The sequence below is a fragment of the Pongo abelii genome, chromosome 8, assembly GCF_028885655.2.
Source record: "Pongo abelii isolate AG06213 chromosome 8, NHGRI_mPonAbe1-v2.0_pri, whole genome shotgun sequence".
NCBI classification, from domain to species: Eukaryota; Metazoa; Chordata; class Mammalia; order Primates; family Hominidae; genus Pongo; species Pongo abelii.
The window spans coordinates 101,326,603-101,347,448 of record NC_071993.2 but is presented as its reverse complement, the minus strand read 5'-3'; the positions used below and the strand labels follow the sequence as shown (position 1 = coordinate 101,347,448).

The following is a 20,846-nucleotide window of genomic DNA, read 5'->3' as shown; positions in this document are numbered from 1 at the left end:
ATTAAATTAACAGGTTAAAGAGCAGGGAATAAATGACTAAGCCAGTAAAATTGTCATATAAATAAAAACATGTTCTTCAAAACCCCTAGGTAAGGCCAGTTGTGCTAGCTCACGCCTGTAATCCCAGCACTTTCGGAGGCCAAGGTGTGGGGGATAGCTTAAGCCCAGGAGTTTGAGACCAGCCTGGGCAACATAGTGAAGCTCTGTCTCTATGAAAATAAAAATCTGAAAAGCCCTATAAGTCTCTGAAATTAGCAAGTGAGTCAAGGATCAGAGGGTTTGTTTTTTTTTTTTTTTTTTTTTTTTGAGACAGAGTCTTGCTCTGTCACCCAGGCTGGAGTCCAGTAGCATGATCTCAGCTCACGGCAACCTCGGCCTCCCGGGTTCAAGCAATTCTCCCGTGTCAGCCTCCTGAGTAGCTGGGATTACAGGTACCCACCATCATGCCTGGCTAATTTTTGTATTTTTAGTAGAGACTGGGTTTCACCATGTTGGCCAGGTTGGTCTCCAGCTCTTGACCTCAGGTGATTGGCCCACCTTGGCCTCCCAAAGTGCTGGGATTGCAGCCACCATGCCTAGCCCATTTTTATTTTTATTTTTTTAATACTCTCTCTCAGTAGACTCAGTATTACCAGTTTTATTTATTTATTTATTTAGGAACAGAGTCTCCCTCTGTGGCCCAGACTAGAGTGTGGTGACGCAATCTTGGCCCACTGCAACCTCTGCGTACCGTGGTTCAAGTGATACTCGTGCCTCAGCCTCCCAAGTAGCTGGGACTACAGGCACACACCACCATGCCCAGCTAATTTTTTGTATTTTTAGCAGAGACAGGGTCTCATCATGTTGACCAGGCTGGTCTCGAACTCCTGGCCTCAAGGAATCCATCTGCCTCAGCCTCCCAAAGTGTTGGGATTATAGGCGTGAGCCACTACACCTAGCAGTATTACCAGTTTTAAATAATGGGTTTTGTTGCAAAATAGTCTGCGAAATACTTTATCAGGCATTTTAACATCACCATTAACTAGTCTAAGAATCAAATAACTGGACTTAATCTCAGCACTTTGGGTGGCCGAGGCGAGTGGATCGCAAGATCAGGAGTTCAAGACCAGCCTGGCCAAGATGGTGAAACCCTGTCTGTACCAAAAATACAAAAATTAGCCAGGTGTGCTGGCGGGTGGGCTTGTAATCCCAGCTACTTGGGAGGCTGAGGCAGAGAATTGCTTCAACCCGGGAGACAGAGGTTGCGGTGAGCCGAAATCACGCCACTGCATTCCAGCCTGGGTGACAGAGCGAGACTCCGTCTCAAAATAAATAAATAAATAAATAAAAGGCAGTCTAGCACAGAAGCTAAGTAGAAACTCTTAAACTAATCCTGGGTTCAAATCCATAATTTTCAGCAAATTAGAGTCAGCTCTCATTATCTGCAGTACTTGTGGTTCGATAAAATCACTACGACTATTGACTTATTATTGCCCCTAGGAAAAATACAAGCTTGGGTCTCTGACTCTGGTTATGACATTTTCAACCAAACGGCACACAACCCTGTTTTGTGTTTCTGTTTTTAAAGATATCTTATTTAATATATATGTTGATTAATACTGAACTCAGGGCCAGCTGGGTGTGGTGGCTCTCGTCTGTAATCCTAGCACTTTGGGAGGCCGAGGCGGGCGAATCATGAGGTCAGGAATTCGAAACCAGCCCGCCCAATATGGTGAAACCCTGTCTCTACTAAAAATACAAAAATTAGCCAGGCATGGTGGCGCGCACCTGTAGTCCCAGCTACTCGGGAGGCTAAGGCAGAAGAATTGCTTGAACCCAGGAGGTGGAGGTAGCAGTGAGCTAAGATTGCACCACTGCACTCCAGCCTGGGCAACAGAGCAAGACTGTCTCCAAAAAATAAAATAAAATAAAATAAAATAAAATAAATATCAAACTCAGGGCCAACAGCACTGTACCTCATGCCTAAACGAAGCTTACCCAAGACACACTTTCTCCATATGGCACAGCTTTTTTGTACTTAGAAACACTAGACAGCACTTTGGTACAATAGTTGGGGGCCATTTTAACAGCAAAATCACCAGGAAAAAGCACAAAAAAATGCAAAAATTATGGTGCTAAATAAAGACCATGAAAAGGATATATGCTTGACATACATGTGGTAGCTGAAAACAAAGCACAGCAACCCATGTTTGAGCTGAGCTTGGAACATATGTATTGGAAGACTAAAATTCTTTGCTGCTCTGAACATAAGCATATCCAAAAATGACCATGACGGTGTCAGGAATCTTGACTCTGGGGTTACAAATAAATTTAAGTGAGTAGGCGAATTCACAAATATAGAATCCTTGAATATGATTGTTCTTTATCTCCTTGCATCAGCCTATTTATGTAAAATGGGGTGAAAAAGTACCTCTACCTAACAGGAACTGTTGTGAGAGTAAGAGAAAACAGGCTGGGCGTGGTGGCTCACGCCTGTAATCTGAGCACTTTGGGAGGCCGAGGTGGGCAGATCACGAGGTCAGGAGATGGAGACCATCGTGGCTAACACAGTGAAACTCTGTCTCTACTAAAAATACAAAAAACTAGCCAGGCATGGTGGCGGGCGCCTATAGTCCCAGCTACTCGGGAGGCTGAGGCAGGAGAATGGCGTGAACCCGGGAGACAGAGCTTGCAGTGAGCCGAGATTGCACCACTGCACTCCAGCCTGGGTGACAGAGCGAGACCCCGTCTCAAAAAAAAAAAAAAATAGAGTAAGAGAAGACACACTAGCACACCTGACACACAGTATGTACTCAATAAATTATTTCTCTTTTCACTAGCACAACTTCATTACAGGTTTCAAAGAAGATGGCTACTTATAAAATGCCTTGAAGTTTAAATTTGCAGATTCTTTCCAATTAAGAAAGTCAAATTTTGCCAACGTCCAAAATAATCCATAGAATAAGAAACTAAAGTGGATCATACTTTGGCTCTTTCTCCATTTCTTAAATAGTGAGGAACAGATTTTACATGTTTCTGCATTGCTTGTAACAAAGTTAGGTTTATCACTAAAGAAAGTTAAAATTAAACAGATGATCAAAAAAGTCAGAAGAATACAAAAGTATTTCTTCAATATTTAAATGACATAAAAAATATTCTGGCTGGCTATATTACCTTTTTAACTTTTAAAGACTCCTTTTTTCTCTCCAATTTTTCTTTCTTCTTCTGTTCCTGTAAGATAATGTTTTCTTATGTCACAAGTGGGAAGTGCAACATTAAAAAAAAAACGCATATCAATTCTCAAATAACTTATGTTTACAATGAGAAACTAAGGTCTATCATAATTAAAAAACAGGTAGGAACTTGTACTTCAAGCCTTTATGGACTAATGGGACAGATTTAGCCTCCTGCCTTAAACAACTAAAATCCAGATAAAATTTATTAAACAATGGTTTTCAGACAACATGCAGTAACGGACTGTAAACACTGACAAAAGGGAAACAAGGTTAATCTTCTGACTGCCCAGCTTACTGCCTGATACAATTTTAAAGTACAAATAATGGAGAAAAGTCCAAATAGAGCCCAACAGTCTCTTTGTGTTGAAGAGACAGAATCCAAAACTTAAGAGCAGTAGCATTCCCAGGGTCAAGTACCATAGAGGACAAAGCTGCACAAACGCAGCTGTTATCTCTCTCTCAGGCTGAGTACTGGTAAGTGCATGGTAACCAAGGCCAGGAGAAGAGTCACCAGAAAGAAGCAGGTGGAACCTCTCATGTTCCAAGGGGTCAGGCATAATAAGGTATACCTCACATTCTCTCAGCCAAAGTAGAAAGTCCTCTTAATATAAACGGCATCAAGTAGAGTGCTCAGAAAAGGGATCAACTTATTCCTAGACTAAAGGCTATTCTAGACATACTCTTACAAATTTTTAAAAGACACCAAAAATTCAAACCATTTCCAAGAGGTGATGAAAGGGGTAGATGCTGTGTAACTCATTAAGTTGAATATTTGTTTTTCCATTTGTTTTACTTTACCATAAAAAAGTAATAAAAGGGTTTCAAACAAAGGAAAAAGGAAATTGGACAAATACAGCAAAATTTAAATTGATAATTTTTAAATGTGGGTGATGGGGACACCGGGACTTACTGTATTCTCTCAATTTGCACAAGTTTTTAAATCTTCATAACAGTCTAGTGGAAAGACAAACAATAAATACAATAAATGATGTATATCAGATGAAAAGTGCAATGGGAAGAACAGAACAAGGTAAAGAGAATCAGGTGTGTTAGCAACTTTCTTAAAATTGTGAGGGCAGGTCTCATCTAGAAACCATTTAAGTCAAGGCTTGAAGATGAAGTTAAGCCATGCAGTTATTTAGAGGAAGAAGGTTCCAGGCATAAAATAGCAAGGGCAAAAGCCCAAGACAGGAAACACATCTGGAGACAGGTCTGAAAGGTAATGGGATTGAGGGAGGCAGTCAAATTGCTTACAGACATACAGACATTATCAGGACTTTCACTTTTCAGAAACAACATAAGCTAGGAGACAGTGAAACATCTTTAAAGTACTCCAAGAAATAAAGTACTAAAGAAAAAAAATTCTTTACCCAGTAAAAATGTATTTCAAAAATGAAGGTAAGTGAAGACATTCAGACATATGAAAGCTAAAAGAACCCATCACCAACAGAAAATGCAAATGAATCTATAATAACAGAAAACAGATCAATTGGCTATCTGTGGATAGAACATGGGGTAGGGATGGGCGAGAAGAATTATAAATAAGCAGAAAGAATTCTTTGGAATCAGTGAGTATGTCCACTATCATGATTGTCACGTCTTCACAAGTATATCCATATATCAAAACTTAGGGAATTGTACATTTTAAATATGTGCAGTTTAGTGTATGTCAATTACACCCCAATAACGACATTTCTTAATGGAATCCTTCTCAGGAATAAAAAAATAACGTACAGAAAAACATGACATGAATGAATCTCAAAAATACACTGAGCAAAAGTAACAGGACAAAGAGTGCAAATGTGCAAGAATATTGAGAAAAAAACAAACTCAGTTTCTCCCTACACTCTCAACAATCAACACAAAAGACTTCTGTGACCCAATGTGTGGGGGTTTTCCCTATACACCAAACAAGCATTTCTGCAGTGACACCAGCTGAGTATCCTCTACTGTAATTCAATTCTGACACTATCTATGGGGTGAAAGCACCATACCCCATAGGTTGAGGGTTCAGTCCCCAAGACTTTTAACTACCAGTTCCAGATGCCAATCGCAAGGCCCAAGTCGCCTTACCTGTGCTTCTTACTGAATAGCTATAAATCAGGGTTCCCACAAGCCCCTCTTTGGGTTTGACTAATTTGCTAGAGGAGGTTACAGAACTCAAGGAAACACTAAAGTTTATTGGTTTATTATAAAGAATATGACAGTCCAGGCGCAGTGGCTCACCCCTGTAATCCCAGCACTTTGGGAGGCCAGGGTAAGCAGATCACTTGAGCCCAGGAGTTCCAGACAAGCCTCGGCAACATGGCAAAACTGTCTCTACAAAAAATACAAAAATAAGACAGACATAATGGCGTGCTCCTGTAGTCCCAGCTACTCGGGAGGCCGAGGTGGGAGGGCTGCTTGAACCCAGGAGTCAGAGGTTGCAGTGAGCTGAGATGGTGCACTGCACTCCAGCCTGGGCAACAGAGTAAGACTCTGTCTCCAAGAAGAAAAAAGAAAGAAAGAAAGATTACAACATATTCAGAGGAACACCAGAGGAAGAGATGTATAGAACAAGGTATGGGGAAAGAAGCACAGAGCTTCCGTGCCTTTTCTGGATGTGCCACCCTCTCCAGGAACCTCCGTGTGTTCAGCTATCCAGAAGTTCTCCAAACCCTGTCCCCTTTTGGGTTGTTTTTTTACGTATTTATTTTTGAGGCAGGGTCTCACTCTGTCATCCAGGCTGGAGTCCAGTGGTGCAATCTCAGCTCACTGCAACCTCCGCCTCCTGGGTTCAAGCGATCCTCCTGCCTCAGCCTCCCAAGTAGCTGGGCTTACAGGCACACACCACCATGACCGGCTAATTTTTATATTTTTGGTAGAGACGGGTTTTCACTATGTTACTCAGGCTGGTGTCGAACTCCTGGGCTCAAGTGATCTGTCTGCCTTGGCCTCCCAAAGTGCTGGGATTACAGGCGTGAGCCACTGCACCCAGCCTGTTTTGTTTTATTTTTGAGACAGGGTCTTGCTCTGCTACCCAGGCTAGAATGCAGTGGTGCCATCAAAGTTCATTGCAGCCTCGATCTCCTTGGCTCAAGCCATCCTCCTGCCTCAGCCTCCCAAGTAGCTGGGACTAGAGGCACATGCCACCTTACCTAGCTAATTTTTCTATTAGAGATAGGGTTTTGCCATGTTACCCAGCCTGGTCTCAAACTTCTGGGCTCAAGCAATCCACCCACCTAGGCTTCCCAAAGTGCTGGGATTACAGATGTGAGCCACACCCAGCCCTTTTGGGTTTTTAATGAAGACTTCATAACACAGACATGTTGATTCAATCATGACCACTGGTGAACAAGTTAACTTTCAGTCTCTTTTCTTTTCCTCAAGGTTGAGGGTGAGGCTAAATCCCAACCCTCTAATCCAGGTTTTGTCTTTCTTAGGCTCCCATCCTGAAGCTACCTAAGGGCTGCTAGCCATTGATCATTAGCATTAAAAAAAAAAAAAAAAAAAAAAAAAACCCTCTATTACTTTGAAGATTCCAAGGATTTCAAGAGTTGTAGACCAGGAAATGGTGATGAAGACCAACTATTTACTCACTAGCACAATACCATGATTTCATTTATACAGTTTTCTAGGAAAAAACAATACTGGTCTATAGTGACAGAAAGCAAATCAGTGGTTGCTGGACACCAGCCATGGGGGTCACTGCCAGCACAAGACAATTTTTTGGAGTTCATGGAAGTGCACTGTATCTTGATTGTGCTGGTGGTTACACAGATCTATATATTTACTAGTCAAACTCAGCAAACTGTACACTTAAAATCTGTCCATTTTACTGTATATAATGTACACTTCAATAAAGCTATTTTTAAATTTTTTTAAGCTTTCACTTATAGTCAGTTACATATACATACCTCTAACTGTTGCTGTTCCATTTTCGTCAATAAAAATTTGGAGTAGATATTGCTTTTTTCAAGCAAATGTTGAAGTCTACGGTACCGAATTTCTGTTGACTCTCTATCCCAAGACATGCGAGCCTATCCAAAGAGAAAATTTCCATAATTATGAACACTTTCTGACATACATTAATTTTTTTGGCATAAAGTTTAATAAAAATGGCTAAAATAACATTTTTTAAACCAAACACTTTTTCAAACCAAAAACTGGAACAAATAACTGTAAAAAAAAATAGTTTCTGGGTTTAACAGGCAATCTGATAGAGGCAGTTCGTATATCAAAATATTATAATTTCAAACATTGAATACATGGTTTCTGGCACTACTGAGTTGGAAGGTCCATTTAAAAAACCATTGAAGGTCAGGTGCGGTGGCTCACACCTGTAATCCCAGCACTTTGGGAGGCCAAAGCAGGCAGATCACCTGAGGTCGGGAGTTCGAGAACAGCCAGACCAACATGGAGAAACTCCGCCTCTACTAAAAATACAAAATTAGCTAGGCGTGTTGGTGCATGCCTGTAATCCCAGCTACTTGGGAGGCTGAGGCAGGAGAATCGCTTGAACCCGGGAGAGGCAGAGGCTGCAGTGAGCCGAGATCATGCTACTGCACTCCAAACAAGAGCAAAACTCCGTATCAAAAAAAAAAAAAAAAAAAAAAAAAAAAAAAAAAATTGGGGCCGGGCACGGTGGCTCACGCCTGTAATTCCAGCACTTTGGGAGGCTGAGGAGGGTGGATCACCTGAGGTCAGGAGTTTGAGACCATCCTGGCCAAAATGGTGAAACCCCATCTCTACTAAAAATATAAAAATTAGCTGGACACGGTGGCGCATGCCTGTAGTCCCAGCTACTCAGGAGGCTGAGGCAGGAGAATTGCTTAAACCCAGGAAGCGGAGGTTGCAGTGAGCTGAGATGGCACCACTGCACTCCAGCCTGGGTGACAGAATGAGAGTCTGTCTGGAAAAAAAAAAAAGGTATGTGTAATTTGCTAAAACATTGATGTTGTGGTTCCGTGTTATTATATTACCTTGTTATGTACAGATAAGGAAAATTTTTCATTAATTTTGCACTTGACCCTCATAAGAAGTGATTGCCTAGGTGACACTAGAAAATTCTAAGACAAGTTTTCAGAGTCTCTCCCTATTTGAGATTAATAAACAAGTTTATTTGGATAGAACATTTTAGAAAAATACTACCAACACGATTCATCCTAACAATCAAAACAGACATCTAGCAAAGATTAACACCCCCACCCCCTGTTTTTTAAGGCAGGGTCTCACGCTGTAAATGGTGCAATTGTGGCTTACTGCAGCCTCGAAATCCCGGGCTTAAACCACCCTCCCACCTCAGCCTCCCAAGTAGCTGGGACTCTAGGCAGATGCCACCATGCCCTATTAATTTTTTGTATTTTTTTTTTTTTGTAAAGACAGGGTTTCACCATATTGCTAAGGCAGGTCTCCAACTCCTAAACTCAAGAGATTCGTCTGCCTTGTCCTCCCAAAGTACTGGGATTACAGGTATGTGCCACCATGCCCAACCAAGATTACCAATTCTGTAACATGAATCCAGCCTAGTAAATCAACAAACATATAACAATTATATAAATTATATAAATTATGTAACTGGTAGAAGACAGAAAGTCTGATTTATACTACAGATGAGACATTAGTGTAACATCTGAAAACAAGTATTAAAGACATACATAGCAGTAAACTGTACAGTACTATCTAAATCCTGAAAAATTCTACGAATTAAATTGGAGAAGTCAGATTTCAGGAAAAAGATGACATCTGAGGGGTCTGAAGGATGGATAAATGAGAGCAGAAAAACTCAAGTTTTGTCAATTACTGTAGAAGTTCCTGCATTAAGCAACACTGGCCTCAGCAACAGCACTAAAAATCACTCTTAAGTTAACTTTAGAATTAAAAAGACTTTTATAGATTAGATAGTAGATATCTTTCATTTTATACAGTCTAGACAAACTCTTGACTTAAAGAGTCTAGTGGCAGATTTTTTAGTATTTTGTTTTCTCAACTAAACCAATTCCTCTACTTTTCAACAAGGATTAGTGAAAACACAAAGTCAACCAATAAAATCTAACTGCCCCTTTCCCCAGTAATTGGTGGTTTCAACTTAAGAGGAAAGTAATTGAGCGTTGTTTACAGCGTGTTTGAAATGGGGGATATGAGGCCGGGCGCGGTGGCTCACGCCTGTAATCCCAGCACTTTGGGAGTATGAGGCGGGCGGATCCCGAGGTCAGGAGATTGAGACCGTCCTGGCTAACACAGTGAAACCCCGTCTCTACTAAAAATACAAAAAATTAGCCGTGTGTGGTTGCAGGCGCCTGTAGTCCCAGCTACTTGGGAGGCTGAGGCAGGAGAATGGCGTGAACCTGGAAGGCGGAGCTTGCAGTGAGCCGAGATCGCACCACTGCACTCCAGCCTGGGCAACGGAGCGAGACTCCATCTCAAAAAAAAAAAAAAGAAAAGAAATGGGGGTATGAATTCATTTTTATACTCTAAATAATGCCCTAGCACTTGGGTAGTTTTGCTGCTCCAGTTTGTCAATATCTCTAAGATATCATTTTACATTGCCTTATATTTTCCTAGCTATTACATCATCACTATAGCTTTCTTTCAAAATATATTTTTTTCTTTTTTGAGATGGAGTCTCGCTCTGTTGCCCAGGCTGGAGTGCAGTGGCACAATCTTGGCTCGCCTCTGCCTCCGCCTCCGCCTCCCGGGTTCAAGCAATTCTCTGCCTCAGCCTCCCCAGTATAGCTGGGATTAGAGGCGCCTGCCACCACGCCCCACTAATTTTTGTATTTTTAGTAGAGACGGGGTTTCACCATCTTGGCCAGGCTGCTCTTGAACTGACCTCGTGGTCCACCTGCCTCGGCCTCCCAAAATGCTGGGATTACAGGCGTGAGCCACCGCACCCGGCCTCAAAATATATTTCTATTATATCAGTGACAACAGTAAGATTCTACGAATGGACCTAACAAAGTAATACATACTCATTACAGAAAAACTAAATGTCAAAAAATATATAAATCACCCATAATCCCACCTACACAGATAATTCTTAACATCTTGAACTCAATTTTCAGTTCTTTTAGGACAGCATTTATTTTACTATTACCAATATACTACTGTGGTTACAATACGCAATCAGTGAGGTGAATATGAAAACAGGGAGATGAAAATTATTTACACAATATATGGATTCTTAAATTTTTAACTTTTAAAATTTAAGTTCAGTTAAAATAACGTGGGTTTAACTTAGATACAGTTGATACCTTCAATCCTGTACAGAATTAGCACTTTTCTTTTTTCTGAGACAGGGTCTCGCTCTATCACCCAGGCTGGAGTGCAGTGGTGAGATCTCGGCTCAATGCAACCTGCGCCTCCCAGGCTCAAGCTAGGATCCTCCTGTGTCACCCTCTTGAGTAGCTAGGACTATAGGCACGTGCCACCATGCCGGCTAGTTTTTTAATTTTTTGTAGAGATGGGGTTTCACTCTGTTACCCAGGCTGGTCTTTGTTTTCTCAACTAAACCAATTCCTCTACTTTTCAACAACGATTAATGAAAACACAATCCTTGAGCCCCTGGGCTCAAGCGATCCGCCCCGCCTCAGCCTCCCAAAGTGCTGGGATTACAGGCGTGAGCCACCGCGCCTGGCCAGCACATATTTTTAAAACAACTAAATACAGCCAGGCATGGCTCACGCCTGTAATCCCGGCACTTTGGGAGGTCGAGGAAGGCAGATCATGACTTCAGGAGTTCGAGACTAGGCTGGCCAATATGTTGAAACCCCGTCTCTACTAAAAATACAAAAAAAATTAGCCGGGCGTCGTGGCACGTGCCTGTAGTCCTAGCTACTTGGGAGGCTGAGGCAGAAGAATCGCTTAAACCCGGCAGGTGAAGGTTGCAGTGAGCCAAGATCACGCCAGTGCACTCCAGCCTGGGTGACAGAGGGAGCCTCCGTCTCAAAACAAACAAACAAGCAAAAAAAACCTAAATACTTGCCTGGTGGTCCTGGAAAAATTTTTCTTAAAAAAAAAAAAAAAAAATCAGCTGGGCATGGTGGCTAATGCCTGTAATCCCAGCACTTTAGGAGGTCAAGACGGGCGGATCACCTGAGGTCGCGAGTTCGAGACCAGCCTGACCAACATGGAGAAACCCCATCTCTACTAAAAATACAAAATTAGCCAGGCTTGGCGGCACATGCCTGTAATCCCAACTACTCAGGAGGCTGAGGCAGGAGAATTGCTTGAACCCCGGAGGCAGAGGTTGCAGTGAGCCAAGACTGCGCCATTGCACTCTAGCCTGGGCAACAAGAGTGAAACTCTGTCTCAAAAACAAAACAAAAAATCACTAAAGCTTTAAGGTGCCATCATGGAAAAAATAATATACAATTAATATTAAAATAATACCATGTAAGTGGTTAATCCTTAAACCTGGTCTTCTGTATTTCAAATCTTCCTATCACTGTTTTTTCTTTATTTATCAATTTCATTATTATATTATGGTAAATTGCAACTCCATCTATTGAAAGCACTGAGTGCCTGGCAGGAAACAACTCTGGGTAACTACAGTACGGAGTATGCCAATGGACACCGAGGGCAGAAATTCCTCATTATCTACCCCATTATCTCTCCCAACACCAATCCCAGATTTTTTATTGGGGGGTGGGAGGAGTTCTATTTTAGCCTACACATATTATGATCCTTTTACCTCTCCAAGAAATCTCCTGACTCCAACTTTTGCCCCTCCTCCACTTCACAGGCATTATCAGTACTCAAATCTCCTAGACTAACAATGACTTCTTTTAAAGGGAAATACATGTGAAAAGTCAAAGAAAATAACTGTAGCCAATGAATGTCAAAGTCATTTTCTAGGTTCCTCACAAACCTTAGGATCTCCTAAAGCCAAATGCTTCTCATTAAGGAACTTAAGCTAGCTCTTCCTCTGTTAAGTACTTCTAAATACATGCCCACACAGACTGTATTCTCCCAAAAGAAAAGGAATCTCTACCTTTGCATAGTGAATTGTTTGGCCTCCAAAGACATGTTTATTAATCTCAAGTAGGTAGAGACTCTGAAAACTCTTCTTAGAATTTTCTAGTGTCATCTAGGCAATCACTTTTTATGAGGGTCACGTGCAAAAAATAATCAAAAACTTTCCTTATCTGTACATAACAAGACAATGTAATACGAAACCACAACACTAATGTTTTAGCAAATTACACACTTATATTAAGATTGAAAACGGCTACATACTTTTTTTTTGAGACGGAATCTTGCTCTGTCACCCAGGCTGGAATGCAGTGATGCCATCTCGGCTCACTGCAACCTCCGCCTCCTGGGTTCAAGCAATTCTCCTGCCTCAGCCTCCCGAGTAGTTGGGACTGCAGGTATGCGCCACCACATCTGGCTAATTTTTGTATTTTTAGTAGAGACGGGGTTTCACCATGTTGGCCAAGCTGGTCTCGAACTCCTGACCTCAGGTGATCCACCCGCCTCGGCCTCCCAAAGTGCTGGGATTACAAGCATGAGCCACCACACCAGGCCATGAAAACAGCTATATACTTTTTTAATGGAAGGATTAAAAATTACTCTTTAGGTTCTATGATGCATAATTATTAAATTTAGGACTAACTGCAAAATGTTTGTTCATAAGCTTAAAAATGTCATTAAAAGTAGCAGGTCATTTGACCTCAGCAAATATATAAAATACTACATATTTGACTTATCTTTTTTAAATGTAAAGTGTTTCTTCCCTTGAATGAATAACGTCTTCTGAAAATATACTGTTGTCATATCTCAGGCATATCTTTCTTTACATGCTATTTCCCTACCCAACACTCATCATGGGTATATGAAGAAACAAGATGAAACTGAAGATACATTATTCAAGACAAAATTATCACATCCCTCTTAGACCTCTTCAGTTGATTCCATTCTGGGCACTTGCCCCAGAATTTATACTTTATAATTCACCTGGTTACATAGCTAATAAGTATATTTAGTATATGTATATAATCTTGTATATTATAAAATACCATTTTATCATCGTTAGCTATTCAATAAGCATTTACTGATTGCCTACTATGTGCCAGGTGCAAAGCCTACAAAAACAAAAACAGCAAGTGATGCACCCTCAAGAAACAAAGTGAGAAAGAATCAAAAAGTAGTATGAAGTATTTATCATTACTTATTTAGTCATGGTAAATTCTGTGTAATAAAGTACTATGAAAATTCAAAGAATGAGAAAAGGTGGTTCAGGTCAGACCTCTCAATTGTATTAATTCACATCTACCCTGAAGCAAAAAGTATTGATGTTACTTAAAGAAAATTTGTTAATATATTACCTTAACTGGTTATAGTCAACCAGAGATCATCAGTAATAACAGAAGGAGTATTACTGGAGTGAAAGTATAGCATGGTAGTTAAAAAATGTGCATTCTAGAACCACATGGCCTACACTGGAATGTTAGCTCTGCCATTTACTAACTGTGGCACCCAAACAACCTCTATGTGCCTCAGTTTCCTCATCTGTAAAATAAGATGACTAATAAAACCTATTTGGTTGTGTAGTTCAATAACAGCAATTGTTTGTACTAGCAATTAAACTAGTAAGTTTAATAGCAGTAATAGTAATAATGAACATCTACTTTACAGAATAGTTGAGGATTCAATGAGTACATACATATAAAGCATTCAAAACAATGCATGACTCCTAATAAATGTTCATGAAGTATTAACAATGCTGACAAAAAAATTATTGTTGACATAACATAATAGGGAACCAACGGCCTCATTACTCGTTTTTGGAGTGCATTATTTTCCAACTTAAGTAGTTTCATAATCATGAGTTAATTCACTATTATTAAGGACAGAAATTCTGCAGGCAGCCTGAGTTGAAATTTGACTTCAACACTTACTATGTGCCCTTCTCCCTCAGTTTCTTCATTTGTAAATGAAGATAACAAAATATAACCTATATCATAATATCGGTAAAGTTTAATAAATTAATAAAGCACAAGAAAACCACGTATTAGGCAGTACTTAAGAGTCAACTATCATTCTTTTTCTTGCTTATGAATCAAGCAGCAGGGTGGGGCTTTAGAATAAACAAGAATTTTTCAGGTTAAAAACTGTTTTTAGTAACTTACAAAATGCTCTCTACAAGAAAACTACAGCAACTTGTCACTGAAAAAGTACAGCACATTTTTAGCTAAAGAATCTTATGCAGCAATACACAGGCCATGAAACCAAAAGGAAAACAAATAGCAAGTTGATCACTTAGGTGGAAAACAGCACTACACTAAAAGGAAATCATTAGACTTGGATTCCAGCCCAGCCTTTAATTGATGCTAACTTCTCCTGCCCTCAGTCTAGTACATTACTTCTGCAGGTTTTAGCGATTCCTGTTTGCCATCAGACATACATTTAAGGTAATTTTTACAGGAAATAAGGATGACAAACGAAAAAACTCACTATCGACTTTGAAAGACTTTTCATAGCTAAACAAGCAATCTGAAATGCTCATTTAAAAGTGATAGGACTACCAAAACTACATCTCACAGAAACACACCATTCAAAGCACGTGCGAAAGGATTCTCAAAGGCAATATCTGTAAACATACAAAAAGGACAAGTAATAAAGCTGTTTTCTTTCAAGTTTATGAAAAAGCCCACTAAATAGGAAAGCAAAGAACACAAACCACACCTCCGGGTTAAAGCCGAGGTTACCACAGGCTTTCACGACGACGAACCTGATGCCTAAATTACCTTTTCCAGCATCTTCCGCTCTCTCTCTAGTCCAGCAGCTTCAAGCTGTTCTTCCTCTTCTAGCATGGCCGGGGTAATCACGGCAGTGTCCAGTTGTTCAACCATTGCTGGAGCCTCCGAGCCTGACGGGGGAGAAAGCTTTCAAATTGCAGTTTTAAAAAAATTACTAACTACTCAACTCCAACAAGAAACAGCCTTTCTCCCACCCGAGATGCACTGAAGCAAAAGCTGAAGACCCAGGGGACGCCAGCATCACCTCTCAAAAGACACCGTAAATCTTCACAACGTCTACAAGTTACCTGAACCACAGTTTACAATTCGGGATGCTCGGGAAAATGCAGTTGCCTATGTGAAATCTTCACCGGCATGCTAATACGTGGGATTTCGGGGTGTCCTCCACTCACCGTTGCAGTTTCCCAACCCTCTCTTCCTCCTCAGTCCCTGCCCGGGGTCGGCTCCCTCCCCCAAACTGCGCCGCAGCCTCCATGCTTGCCCACCTCAGCCCCGCAGGCTGCCACCCGCGCCCGAAAGATTTTCCTCACTCACCGCCGCTGCCCGCGGGCCGTTCCGCTGGCATGCCTGGACACTCACCCGGGAACCGGGTCCCCTCCACTCAGAGCCTGCAACGCCGCGAGCTAACTCCTCACAGCCGCTGCCGGCCCAGCCTTCTAGCCAAATCCCCCGCCAGGGAAAAAAGCGCGCTTCTCCTTCGCGGGAAAATCCTGTCATCTCGCGATACCTTACATTCCCCGCCCGCTGCGCGAGATTTGGCGCAGCTTGCGGTTTTCGTCAGGAGCGACCTGTGGTAACCGTAACCCTTTACCCGGACCTCTGTCAGGAGGAAACTGGGTCCCGCTGCTGAACTCAGCCTATAACTATCCTGTGAGATTGGGCGAGGTGGCCGATAGTGGAGGACCCAGTTTCCTCGCATATCTGATTCCGAACTACGCAATTAAAGTTTGGTAGTGCTGTTAATACTTTGCAAGACGCCTTCCCACGCTGGCTGCTGTGATTGAGCACCCCCTAGCCCATGATCCTGTAGGTAGAGACGTCTGCGTATCTGCACGAGGATGTCAGAAACAGAAACATTTTTATAGGACCAGCCTCGCCGCACCCGCTGCGCGCGGCTCACATCTTGAGTGAAAAATCCCCCAAAATGACAAAGAGGAGGGCTTTTTTTGTGGGTGAGACGGGAGAGAGAAGGAACAGGAAATTAAGATTATGACTGGGTTAAAGAAAGCTGTTTAGGATAAGGGCAAGCTGAAAGCAGTGATGGACCAAGCGGAGTGGCCAGCAGAAGGAAGATTCAGGAAATCAAACAGGATTCATTCATTCGAGTGGGCAGTGAAGGAAGGAGCGGAGCTTTTCTTGTCCCTGGTTTTCACTTCAGCTTTCAATTCCTCCTTTTCTTGTTTGCATTCCTTTTCAACTATTTCCTTTGTCTCCCTCTCCAGGGCTCCCTTTCCCACCTCCAATTTCTTAAGATGTATGGCATTAAATATACCTGCCATGTAACCACCCGTTTCCTTCATTTTGACTCCCACAACTTGTATGATTGTGTCTATACAAAATTTAAGAGTTTACAAGCCGGGTGCGGTGACTCACGCCTGTAATCCCAGCACTTTCGGAGCCCAAGGCGGGTGGATCACGAGGTCAGGAGTTCAAGACCAGCCTGGCCAAGATGGTGAAACCCTGTCTCTACTAAAAATACAAAACAGCCGGGCACGGTGGCAGGCGCCTGTAGTCCCAGCTACTCGGGAGGCTGAGGCAGGAGAATCGCTTGAACCCGGGCGGCAGAGGTTGCAGTGAGCAGAGATCGCGCCATTGCACTCCATCCTGGGCAACAGGGAGAGACTCCGTCTCATAAAAAATAGAAACGAAACCTAGTCTCTATATTTTATTTTATTAAGATAAGGTCTCACTCTGTCGTCCAGGCAGGAGTGCAATGGCACGATCTCTGCTCACTGCAGTCTCCACCTCCTGGGCTCAGTTGATCCTCCCACCTTAGCCTAGCAAGTAGCTGAGACTACAGGTGCGCGCCACCACGCCGGGACATTTTAGTGGTGGACATTGGCCCACACCAGGCTAATTTTTGTTGGTTTGGGGTTTTTGTGTGTTTTTGTTTTTTGGTAGAGACGGTTTTTCGCCGTGTTATCCAGACTGGTCTCGAACTCCTAGGTTCAAGGGATCCTCCCACCTCGGCCTCCGGAAGTGCTGAGAGTGCAGGCGTGACACATTGTGCCTGGCCCCTACAAACATTTCCAAAATTAGCCGGCTGTGGTGGCACGTGCCTGTGGTCCTAGTACTTGGGAGGCTGAGGTGGGAGAATCACTTGAGCCCAGGTGGTCGAGGCTGCAGTGAGCCGAGATTGTAACACTGCGCTCCAGCCTGGGTGATAGAGCAACACTTTGTCTCAAAAAAAAAAAAAAAAAAAAAACCATGGGAATAAAGGAAAATCTTGAGTTGCTTCAAGGGAAATTCTAGGAACCTAGCTAGCCCTGACAAGTAAATAAGCAACTTGATAAGGAAGAAGGTAATGGTAGCCTAAAACAATAGCCCAGGAAGTTAGATTCAGGAGATGTTTGGTTCCTTTATAAAAACTAAAGATAGTATCTTAACACATGTCTCTGAGTTGTTTTTTAGAAACCCCAAGCCCCACCAAACACATGTGCTGGCACTCTGTTGCCTCATTTGTTCTAAATTTATTCCTAGGGGCCTGGAGGAGGTCACACACACAAGCAGAGCTAGCATTCTTTTCTGCTGATCCCAAATTTTTATTTTTTAATTTTTAAAAATTGAGATGGAGTCTCATTATATTGCCTAGGCTGGTCTCAAACTCCTGGGCTCAAGCCATCCTCCCACTCAGCCTCCCAAGTCAAAGGGAAAGAAATTTTGGGATTATGGGCACACTCTACCACACCCAGCTCCCCAAATTTTTAGACAAAGCTTCACCTCCTGAACCAACTGCAAATCAGAAAACCTTTTAATCCATCTATGACCTACCTTTTAATCCATCTTTTGACCTACCTACCCTTTGAGATGGCGGTCAAAACAATACATAGACTCCATGTATTAATCGATGACTTTGCCTGTAATTTCTGCTTTCTTGAAATTTACCCCTGCCTTTAAAAATCCTTACCTGCAAGCCATCAGGGAGTTTGGGTCTTAAGCATGAGCTGCCCCAATTCCTACAGCTGCAAAAGCTCCTTGTGGAAGTCTTGTCTTCCTAAGCCAGGCAAGTGGGCCACAGTTCAGTTCTATAACAGTACCTTACGTTAAATGGTACAATTTGAAGCCCTCCAATCAGACCCTGCCAAGCCAACATTCCTAAATCTTTTCCCTTGCTCTCTGATCCCTTCAAATTTGCCCTAGACCTGGCCGGGCACGGTGGCTCACGCCTGTAATCCCAGTACTTTGGGAGGCCGAGGCGGGTGGATCATGAGGTCAGATTGAGACCATCCTGGCTAACGTGGTGAAACCCTGTCTCTACTAAAAAATACAAAAAATTAGCCGGGCGTGGTGGCACGCGCCTGTAGTCCCAGCTACTCGAGAGGCTGAGGCAGGAGAATGGCGTGAACCTGGGAGGCGTAGCTTGCAGTGAGCCAAGATCGCGCCACTGCACTTCAGCCTGGGCGACAGAGCGAGACTTGGTCTCAAAAACAAAAAAATTGCCCTAGACCCTAAATCAGGGAGACAGACTTGAGCCCACTCCTGTCTCCTTGCTGACCACTTGCAATAAAGCCTTTCTTTTGTCAAAGGCAGGTGCCATAGTTATTGGCTTTAGTGTGTAACGGGCAGTGAGCCCATTTGCTTGATAACATTTTTACTCCTAGTTCATTCAATATGATTTCAAGATAAAATGTAGCCTCTATTAATAGCTACTCTTAAATCCTATCTCCTAATCTAAAACATAGCTGTCAGTTTCATTCTACTTAAGATTTGTTTTTTGTTTTGAGACAGGGTCTTGCTCTGTTGCCCAGGCTAGAGTGCAGTGGCACAATCATAGCTCACTGCAACCTCAAATTCCTGGGCTCAAGTGATGCTCCCACATCAGCCTCCTGAGCAGCTAAGTCTACAGGTGCATACCACTACACCCAGCTAATTTTTAAAAATTTTCTGTAGAGACAGGGTTTTGCTATGTTGCTCAGGCTGGTCTTGAACTCCTGGGCTCAAGGGTACCTCCCACCTTAACCTCCCAGAGTATGAAATTACAGGCATGCCAGAGCATAAGCCACTTTACCCACCACCCTCACTCTACTTAAGGTTTTTGGGGCCGGGTGCAGTGGCTCATGCCTGTAATCCCAGCACTTTGGGAGGCCGAGGTGGGTGGATCATGAGGTCAAGAGATCGAGACCATCCTGGCCAACATGATGAAGCCCATTTCTACTAAAAACACAAAAATTAGCTGGGTGTGGTGGTGCACACCTGTAATCTCAGCTACTAGGGTAGCTGAGGCAGGAGAATCACTTGAACCTGGAAGGCGGAGGTTGTAGTGAGCGAAGATCATGCCACTGCACTCCAGCCTGGCGACAGAGCGAGACTCCATCTCAAAAAAAAAAAAAAAAAAAGATTTTTGACCTTTACCAACCTATCCTCCAAAATTTCTTTCCCTTTGACTTTTGAAACACTTTTTATGGGGTTTTTCCCTAATGTACTGAAAAATCTTTCCTTGTTCCTTCTTTTGAATTCTGACACGGTTTGGCTGTGTCACCACCCAAATCTCATCTTGAATTGCAGCTTCCATAATTCCCACATGTTGTGGGAGGGACCCGGTGGGAGATAATTGAATCATGGCGGCAGTTTCCCCCATACTGTTCTTGTGGTAGTGAATAAGTCTCACGAGATCAAGATGAGATGGTTTTATAAGGGGAAACCCCTTTCGCTTGGTTCTCATTCTGTCTCTTGCCTGCCACCAAGTAAGACATGCTTTTCGTCTTCTGCCTTCTGCCATGATTGTGAGGCCTTCCCAGCCACGTGGAACTGTAAGTCCATTAAGCCTCTTTTTCTTTATAAATTACCCAGTCTTGGGTATGTCTTTATCAGCAGCATGAAAATGGACTAATACAAATTCAACTGTGGCCCACCTCCCCAAATCTTTCCTCCATTCATTGTTTTTCTCTAGAAACTTTGTTCCTTGGACCTTCTGCTCCATGGGCAAGAGAGACAATTTGTCCAAATACACGAAATGGAGCTCAAGAAAATCTCATCTGATTCTCAAAGAACACACATCTCAACTGACATCTGGCCCCACAATTGGTAATAAAAGTGCATTGGTGCATTTCCTGGCACGTCCTTGCCATTATACAAACCCTCCCTTCAAAGTGGCTGTGAACACGCTTGTTCATTCACTTTTATTTAAGGGTCTACCTTTATTTTGTTTTTTCTTTGTTTTTTTAATGCCTCCTGGTTAGAAAGAATGAATAACACCTACTATTGATTGCCTAACAGGGTTACTATAGTCAATAATAACTTAATTGTATATTTTTAAATAACTTAAGGAGTATAATTGGATGGTTTGTAACTCAAAGGATAAATGCTTAAGGGGATGGATACCCCATTTTCCATGATGTGCTTATTTCACAGTGTATGCCTATATCAAAACATCTCATGTACCCCATAAACATATACACCTACTGCGTACCCACAAAAATTAAAAATTAAATTAAAATGCCTCCTGGATACCAGGAACTATCACAGGAGCTGTACAGCAATGAATCAGACAGACTACATCCCTGTTGATATGGAACTTACATTCCAGGAGTTGGGGTGAAAAGGGGGAAATTGCGAAATATTAGAATAGGGTGGCATGAGAGTGACTGGATAGTTATTTTAGATTGGGTAATTGGGTGTCTGAAGAAGTGATAGGCACTTTTTTTTTTTTTTTTTTTTTTTTTGGTGGGAT

At 42.3% G+C, this 20,846-nt stretch overlaps 1 protein-coding gene across 5 annotated transcripts in view; it reads right to left on the bottom strand.

The window, feature by feature from the left end:
• Positions 1-15,676, bottom strand: part of HELLS (helicase, lymphoid specific) — a 64,705-nt gene extending 49,029 nt beyond the window's left edge. The window contains exons 1-4 of one of the 5 annotated variants that reach the window (XM_054522677.2): positions 15,491-15,676; positions 14,945-15,066; positions 7,112-7,234; positions 3,154-3,210 (exon numbers count right to left, since the gene is read on the bottom strand). In XM_054522677.2, coding sequence (XP_054378652.2) covers positions 3,154-3,210; positions 7,112-7,234; positions 14,945-15,066; positions 15,491-15,521 — 333 coding nt within the window. In that variant the 5' untranslated portion in view covers positions 15,522-15,676. Of the gene's footprint in view, positions 1-3,153; positions 3,211-4,125; positions 4,160-7,111; positions 7,235-14,944; positions 15,067-15,490 lie in introns of those variants that run through there. The other 4 variants (XM_024253832.3, XM_054522674.2, XM_054522675.2 and 1 more) reach the window with 4 other exon arrangements.
• Positions 15,677-20,846: the final 5,170 nt, after the last annotated feature.